We start from the raw sequence: 8,867 nt of genomic DNA, 5'->3' as shown, positions 1-8,867 counted from the left end.
GGTTGTTGATGAGACTTCGACTTAGTGCTCGATGAAATTGAAATGATAACTTCTGCTTTTCTTTTAGCCTTTGGCAAAAAGGAGAGCAGAAGGCTTCGGCTTGGTTAATAATCTCATCGGACCAAACTTAAGAATCAAGAATCAACGACAGGTTTAGAATTTCGCATTGACAAACGCAGAAGTTACTAAAGAAAGTCCAGAAAACAAAACTAATAATGTGAAAGCTATATATTGCCGTTGTCAACGGAGAAAAAGGAAAGGGTTTTCGTACCTGACCCTTCGGCTAAAAGAAGAGCAGAAGTTACCATTTCAATGCAATAAATTACCAACTCGAACTGAACTGCCATCAGCGACCACTGTACAAAAACTCTTCCTCGTCGTTGATATAAACGGCGATTGCCTTTACAAGAATTTAACAGCGGTCATTTGGTTATTACAGCCTGGACTAAAATAAGAAAGCCAATTGCTGAAAATGTGGTTCTTTTTCAGTATTGGTTGTTGATGAGACTTCGATTTAGTACTCGATGAAATAGAAATGGTAACTTCTGCTCTTCTTTTAGCCTTTGGCAAAAAGGAGAGCAGAAGGCTTTGGCTTGGTTGATAATTTCATCGGATCAAACTTAAGAATCAAGGATCAACGACAGGTTCAGAATTTTGCATTGACAAACGCAGCGGTTACTAATGAAAGTGAAGAAAACAAAACAAATATCAGGAAATAATGTGAAAGCTATCGCCGTTGTCAACAGAAAAAAAAGGAAAGGGTCTTCGTACACCCTTCGGCTAAAGAAGAGCAGAAGTTATCATTTCAATTTCATCGAGTACTAAGTCGAAGTCTCATCAACAGCCTATGCGAATGTGGTAATTTATTGCATTGAAATGGTAACTTCTGCTCTTCTTTTAGCCGAAGGGTCAGGTACGAAAACCCTTTCCTTTTTCTCCGTTGACAACGGCAATATATAGCTTTCACATTATTAATTTTGTTTTCTGGACTTTCTTTAGTAACTTCTGCGTTTGTCAATGCGAAATTCTTAAACCTGTCGCTGATTCTTGATTCTTATTATTAACCAGACAAATGTTAAATTTTTTTTTTTCAGCTAGACATTATGCGTTTCAAGCTTATTGTTTTTCTTTTCTTTGCAAATCTAGCTAGCGATAAGCAAATCCAACTTTCGAGAATTGACGATTCGACGAGTAGCAGCGGGTCGACAGTCGAAAATAATTCTGCCCGTTATAAGTCCGTCGAGTTTATTTTATTTTTCATTGTTTATTTTTTTCGCGAGATTTAAAACATTTTTCAGTGCTTGTAAACCTTGCGAAGTGACCATAGCTAGCATGTAAGAGCGATTAATTTGGACAGGTTCTTCCATCGGTCGTGTGCGTGAGGCGCGGTGGCCTAAAGCCTAGCGCGCTCGACTCCGAGGGCGCTGCGTTGTGTCCTTGGGGGGGGGGGGGGGGTGCTTAACAGAGCTTTTACGTCATTTGTAATCAGTACACAGCGACAAATCTTGTTTTAAACTATTTATTATTACTCGGCACGGTTTAGTCTGATAACTACAGACTTCGTCAGGAAGGTAAACTATCTTAGCACATGGGAACTAATTAGTAAATAAACCCCTTTAGGCGGCTGTTATTTTGGAGGATAATGCCCGAGGCTGAAAGATTGTCCGAAAAATGAACAGTTGGCCGAGAAGCGAAGCTTCAAGGGCAACTGTGAAATATTGAGGACAATCTTTCAGCCAAGGGCATTATCCTCCAATCTGCCAGCAAGCCAGAAGGGGGTTTATTTTTTATATGACTCTCCGATTAATTTCTACAACGCACTTTTATTGGTGGTATATAGGAACCTACAGTTAAAATCAAGGCGTTACTGCGGTTGAAATAAGTTGAAGTTGATTGCTTAACGTCATTTTTTTAACACTGTGGTTTTATTTAAAAGTTGGACCTGAAAATGTGACCATCCAAATGAAAGCTGTTGAGCAGTACTTTCATGTAGTACTGTTTATCATGCTGTCACGTTCAAGTCTGTGAATGATGTGCCTGACCATTTAAATGTAAGCTATTGAGTTTTGTGTGGTTCAATTTTGTGTTCAGTCTCAAAACACATTAAGATTTTTCAGTTTCCAAATTGTTAGCTGAAACACTCTTGGGAGTAAATTGGATAACACTAACCGAGTCAGTTCAACACATGACGGGAGTTTGGAAACCACAACTTCTCTTGAGTTCGCAGTACGTGTTAACAATACTGTGACACTGAACATACCCGCTGGCGTTACAATCAATATACTGGACTAATCCGCCGTGAATATCAACCCACGTGACCATATCGTCGCGTGACACGACTGAGGTGGTGTAACGCTGTAAGTCACGTAACGTAAAATTCAATTTGTCTCGGATGTACACCTCCCCTGGGCTCGAAAACGACACAGCTTCTACCTTCTGTCGGCTTCCTACAATCTTAGCCAGGCCTCCCCCTATGGAATGACCGGTGAGAAGAACACTGCTTCCTTTCGTCCGATTTATCTTCTGAACGTATGACTCGATTGAAGAAAAGACAAAGTCGAGGCGATTGTGATGCAGCAGTCTTTCAAGAAACGATGTCGCGGAGACGTATGACGTCACAAAGTCTAATGGGAAATTTTGCACAGGGAGAGCCACGGAGGTGACCTGGTAACTGATGATCTCACTCCACAACTTGAGGTTTTCAAACCATTCACTTGCTGATGCGGTCCCTCGTATACCGATGATATGAACTTGTTTAGTTTCCTCAAGCAGGTGATAAAACCTAGGATTTCCCTCTGATATGTAACTTATATTCCACTTGCCTCCTCGATCAAGAAAATAACTGTTGATTGACTGGGTAAGATCTTGCTTGTTCCAGTTCTTGTCGTAGGCGATATATGAGAGATATGCCACATCTGCGATGTTTAAACGCAAAGGAGTCCACGTTTTACCACAGATGGGGTACTTGGGTGCGTTGTTTTCTGTAACAGAGAAATCGCTTGTTTTCGTGTGGTTTAGTGGAGGGAAACTACAATGTTTTTCACAATATGCGCGGGACGTACCAACCAAGATCAACACAGCGAGATAAGCGGCGAAGAACATGACGGCAAAGCGTTTCTTTATAACAAAGTATTCCCCATTTGGTCTCCTGCAGCCTCGAAAGCAGACGTATAAAATAAGGCAGGCTGTGAGAAACGGGTAGAAAAACGCGAAACAAACGGCTCCTGTTGATGCATCGACGAGTGAGAAGGACACGGGCGAGAAAATCGAGAACAAGACAAAAGGGACACACATTGGAATAAGTACTATGGCGTATGCTTCATGGCTTTGTTCCGTGTAACAGAACACTAGCAAACCAACTAAGCCAATTACTGCTACTATGAAGGCTGCAAACCAACAAACTATCAGACAACTGCGGACAAATGTCATGAGACCAAAGTTCTTATCCGCGCACCCAGCGTGGATGATCGAGCTAAATAAGATAGCGAGAAAAATCATGACTTTTACTACTCTGAACTTGAGCGACCTCTTCACCACAGCGACTTTTATGATTTCCCAGAACAGCGAGAACACAAAACACACTAAAAACATTGTGCAGCAGAGGAGAATCAACATGCAGCACGTGTAAAAGTTCTGATTGTTCTCGGAGTCCCCCAAAGGTGAAAACATTTCGAAGGTCATTTCCAGCGCACAGTTTATGGCGAAGCTGAAAGCCGTGACAAAGAACGACGCCAGTGAAATAACAATGGTCACGTGAGATATCGGATAAAGGAAGGAAAATAACACTCTGGTGATCTTCCATTGTGTCCCTTCACGGCCTGGAAATATCTGATAAAAACAGGGAATAAAAATAAATTTAGTTTTCTTTGCTTACTTTGTCCAATTCTGCTAACCTTAATTTTTAAGACCACGCCCAAACCCATCGACCCCCCAATCCTAAATAGCACCTTCAACCCTAACAACTACGGTAGTCACCAAAGTGGAGGTGGCTAGTGGTGGATATTTACCGCTCCGCGTTCGCGGCCACCAACACTGAGGCGAATAGCTGTTTAAATATATACTAAAACAGTGAGATAATATAGCCCGAAAGGATGATTTTTGACTAGTTTATTTCTCCCAAAGAACAAGCCAATCAGCGCGCGCCAAAAACGCTTTTCATATGCAACTTATGCAGAAGAAGATTTATTTCAGAAGAAGATTTTTGCCAAATTTTATCACAACCATTTTTGAAACGCAAAGTACCCTCAGTCAATTATCCCTGCCCAAAGAGGTCCACGCAAAAGCTTTTTGAATAAAAAAGACCACGATTTTTACAGTAGGAATAGCAGCTCTTAGAAACGCCCTTGATATTTCAAAGATTAGCAGAGGTTGATTGAAGTTGATAGAAAATTGCGGCGCGTTCTTTCAGGTCACGTAGAACATGTAGAAGTCACAAGAAAATGAAACGTAAACATACATGGGTGTTACACGGATTACGGCAAACGTGACTATAACTTCAAAAGTCTTTTATTTTCAGTGCGTTATGTTGAACGATCCTTCCTATGTAAAACAATCAGTCCAGGATATTTCCGTTATCCAAGGTTGAAACGTGCCGGGAAAATCCAAAAAAGGTAATATACCTCACATTGCCGGAAAAATGCCACCGGTTTGTTTTTACGTTTATCAAGCCGAAAGATTCGCATGGTCACGTTTCGGAAAGATAACTGATCATCGAACACTTAAAATTAACCCAGGATTTGATTTCCTTTGTAATTTCCCCTCAAAAAATAGACAAGAGCAGAAGAAAAACATAGCTATCCAGTCCAAGTTGTGTTAGGTCAGTAGTGATATTTGCCTGCGACCCCGGCCCGGCGATGGATGAATGCGGTTTTAATATCAAAGACTTGATCGGGGTTAAAGATTTTGATTGCTTTGTTCATGAGGCTTGTTTGTGCCAGCTCTGAAAAAAAAAAAATTAAAATGCTCTGAGGAAGGGCCGACGCTCGAAACGTCAGCTTCCAAATCCACTACGGCGGTTTATTAACCTCCATCAACTTTGCATTGATAACAAGACGCCTAAAGCTTAATGCTTAAAACCGGGCGGTTAATGTTTAACTACTTGAATGGGCAAGTACAGCAAAAACTTTTAAAATACCATTTAACTGAGTAACACGCAAGTCTGTGGATTGTTTGTCCATGCTTGGACAAATTCCTGCTTAGGCTTTCAAATTTTTATTTTTTTCTGAATACTGAATAACCTAGGTACATGTATTGAAAACGTTTTGTGTGCAATCTTGAATAAATGAACTCAAACCAGTTAAATGGCAGTACAAATGATCTCCGACCAAAACAAACAAACAATTAGAAAGATTTCGTTAAAAACTAAGAAGCGTTTTTAAACATTTTTAAAAATGTACCACACCAAAAAAATGGGACTAAGAACAAGATAAGAAAGCTTTTTAGCTTTCAAACATGCAAGCTCTTCACGTCAACTTTGGGAAGCAGTCACGCAAACGCGAGTTCTTGATTGCGTGATTCATTGCAGGTCATTTCTCCATCGCCGTTCGATTCCGACTGAAACTCAAAACCCGTGAATGAAAAACAAAAAATAAATATTTTATATTTCTCGCTAAAAAGAGCGGAGTAACCAGAAAATTACAGTATTGGCTCCTGCTCGAATAAAACGAGTCACATAAATAATAAAAAACCGTATAAAACGAGTCAAATATCAAGAATAACAGAAAAACTTCTCAACAAAATTACAAAAGAAAATAAAAAGACTAAAAAGGGCATGCATTAGATCACACGTATTAGATAACAGATACTGTTAAAAATCCCAACTAAATGTGAAAAAAAGATTCAAGATGAGGCGAAGAAACATTGAATTGCATTAAAATTTAATTAATTATCCGCGCCAAAGGGCAAGTTTTCATTTTTGCCGTCTATTATTTCACACGATGGCTTTACCGATTTAAATTCCATTCTAGTTTGAAGAAATTATTATATTATTACTTTGCATTTCCATTTTTTTTTTCTGAGTTCTTGAAAAGTGTGCAAGTAAAGTTTTTACATCAAGAACAAAATAAGGTTCTTTTGTTGTGTAAACATTCAATTCGTCTGTGACACACGACTTTGTCGGCCCAACTGTACACGGATGGAAATGGACAAAATGGACAGAATTCTTGCTAAATGAAAAACATCTTCAAAGTAGAGTCTGGACCAAAAATGCTTTGGCTACCAGCCGTTTTTAAATGCAGGAGCTTGCTGCAAAAACATTGCGTGACTGATGTAAAAGAAGCTTCGACCTGTCGAAACAATCACCGGTTTCGGACTCCAGTACTCGCTTGAGTCGAACGCTTGAATAAAAACACAAAAATATATCTTTTACGTTTAACAGAAATCGGGGTATTAGAAAAAATTTTAATTGCTCCTGCTGAGTAAATATCAAAAGTGCGGGATCTGAATCCTGGCCAAGAAAGCGGCCGAGTGAACTACGACGACAAATAACGCAAATATGTGTATTAAAAAAACATCACACGGTGCCTTAATCTATAAATAGATGCCGCGTTCGTTTCAAAAGCCTAAAAAGGCAACTAATACAAACGTGAAAAAATAAAGGAAACATGAAAAAAGTTTTAGATGAATTTTTATTCAAGATGGGGTCAAGAAACACTTTAAAAGGCAAAAAGATTTAGAAAATTTCAAAACCGTGAAATTTTGCATGCCGTGGTAGAATTTAATTACAAATATTAAATTACCCGCGCCAAGATTTCATTTTCATTTTGCAGACCATTTGTTTTACTTGCTGGCTTTACGGATCCCTTCACAAATACCATCATAGTTCGTAGAAATACTATACATTACCATTTTGTTTACTGAAGACTTGGGAAGTGTGTAAGTAAAGCTTTTACATCAAAGAACCAAAATAAGATTATTTTGCTGTGCAAACATTCAATCGTCTCTGATACGCGACTTTTGCCAGCTCAACTGTGCACGGATGAAAATGGACATAATTCTTCCTATTAAAAGGAAAGCATCTTCAAAGTATTCCGGCTCAAAAATGCTCTGGCTACCAGCCGTTTTTTTTAAAGCAGTTATGCGTAAAGCTTGCTGCAAAAACATTGCGTGACTGACGTTGCGGTTTGGATCTGTCAAAACAATAACCGGTTTCGCAATCCAAACGCTTGAATAACACAAAAATATATATTTCACGCTTAACAGAAATCAGGGTTTTAGATAAAATTTAAAATAGAAGAGTGATTTAATAGCCGGGTTTAATAGCTCCTGCCGAATAAATATCAAAAGTGCGTGATTTGAATCCTGGCCAAGGAAGCGGCCGAGCGGGTCTGGAACGATTTACCGACACGACAACGACAAAATTCCGGGCGATTTATGAACCGGGCCGGCCCAGTCTCTGCCCGGTTAATTAACTAATAACGTGGGCCCTAGCATGCATGATCTCAGGTTATTTACACAACAATTTAGAACAATACGTTTGCGAAATATCGACTCTCTTATAAAGCGTTTGTGAATGGGAGCCATTCTTTAGAAGCAAAACTAGCTAAAAATAACACAACAGCCACATGATATTGCATGTAACATCAAGCGTGTTATTTTAAGGCACGCGCTATTTTTAATTTTCGTCTGACGGTATAAAGACGATGTCTGAACGCTCATTACTTCGCCTTAAAGATTTGTAAGGGGAGACAATAGGGCAAGGTAAACTGTGAAAAAAAATGTACGGGCCTGATCATGTTTATATGATGAATTCGTCCTCCAGAACCGCCCCCAGAAATATTATTAGCCTATTATTTAGTCCGTCTGTCCGAATAATGATGTCGAATACTTTATATTCTAGATTGTGAAGTGGAAGCGATGACTTTCATTTAAAGCTAAACAAAACTCAATGTTAATAGCTGATTTTGTCGTCCTTTCAAACTCTAGCTCCTTCGTTTCTTTGTAAACGAAATATATCTCACCTGAACAGCGCGTCGAGACCCTGGTCTGACAAACAATGGCGTATTTTCTTCTTCCTCTGTTAATACAAGGACGTCCTCGATGTGTCCTTGGGCCATTTCACGTCTCTTCCTTTGTGTGGTCGAAAGGTCTTCAGTTCACTGCATTAGAAACATTTCTTTTCATTATTTCTGATTGTAATTCGTACAAGCATCAGCATAGCGTTGTGATTGCTGGTTAAATGTCAGATTATGAAACACTTGCAGAAACGCGTGCCAAGTTGCATAACTATCAACTTCCGGTGTGATGTTATGTTAGTAACGAGAGAGTGACATACCAAATAGGGATGCGTCGAATGGTTGCGTGACCTTCCAAATAACGTAACGTCTGTCCACAGACTCCATGACCCACAGGAGTTCGCACTCGTTCTAATTCAATGCACGATCCGGGGACAACTGAACGATCGCATGTAATTTGTGATAGGGTCACATTATCACAATTTTGCAAAATCTCCATGTACGGCATTGTGCGCTTTCATCACCTAGTACCACTTGTTATCAGACATTTGTGATACTGTGGAGATACTGTGTGATACCTTGTGAGAGGTAAGGATGGGCCGATACAGGTTTTTCAAAACGATACGATATCGATACGATATTTGCCTTTTTTCTCGATATCGATATCGATATCATGACGTCATTTCCGTCCTGACGTCATTAGTATGTCACTTGATTTGTCTAAGAATTCAAAAGACCGTCCTGGATTAGCCACGAATGTTGATTTTTGGTCTTTTTGTTTCACTGTTGCATCAGCAATGTGTGGACATCAAGTCAAGGCAAGAAAAATTCAAATATTGACAAGAACAACAATATTTGCTTGAGCAAAATTGCATTTTTTATCCTCAGGTGCTGACCAGGAGACCGCAGGCTCAG

General features: G+C 39.5%; 1 protein-coding gene across 1 annotated transcript; it reads right to left on the bottom strand.

Moving 5' to 3' along the window:
- Positions 1–1,505: 1,505 nt before the first annotated feature.
- LOC144627952 (uncharacterized) lies at positions 1,506–8,360 on the bottom strand. Its single transcript, XM_078485975.1, has 2 exons — positions 7,959–8,360; positions 1,506–3,828 (listed from the first exon to the last, which is right to left on the bottom strand). Exons 1-2 carry the CDS (start codon positions 8,052–8,054, stop codon positions 2,179–2,181), a joined length of 1,746 nt encoding a protein of 581 aa, XP_078342101.1. The 5' UTR covers positions 8,055–8,360; the 3' UTR covers positions 1,506–2,178.
- Positions 8,361–8,867: the final 507 nt, after the last annotated feature.

This window comes from Oculina patagonica, chromosome 10 (genome assembly GCF_052425735.1).
Source record: "Oculina patagonica isolate OP01 chromosome 10, crgOcupat, whole genome shotgun sequence".
Classification (NCBI taxonomy): Eukaryota; Metazoa; Cnidaria; class Anthozoa; order Scleractinia; family Oculinidae; genus Oculina; species Oculina patagonica.
Note: the sequence above shows the minus strand (reverse complement) of the source record. Positions and strands in the feature narration are given on the sequence as shown.

Coding starts and splice junctions, on each gene's coding strand:
- LOC144627952 (XM_078485975.1), bottom strand. CDS start 8,054: ATGGCCCAAGGACACATCGAGGACGTCCTTGTATTAACAGAGGAAGAA. Junction 3,829..7,958: donor GGTCTCGACGCGCTGTTCAG/GTGAGATATATT, acceptor TGTTTTTATCAG/ATATTTCCAGGCCGTGAAGG.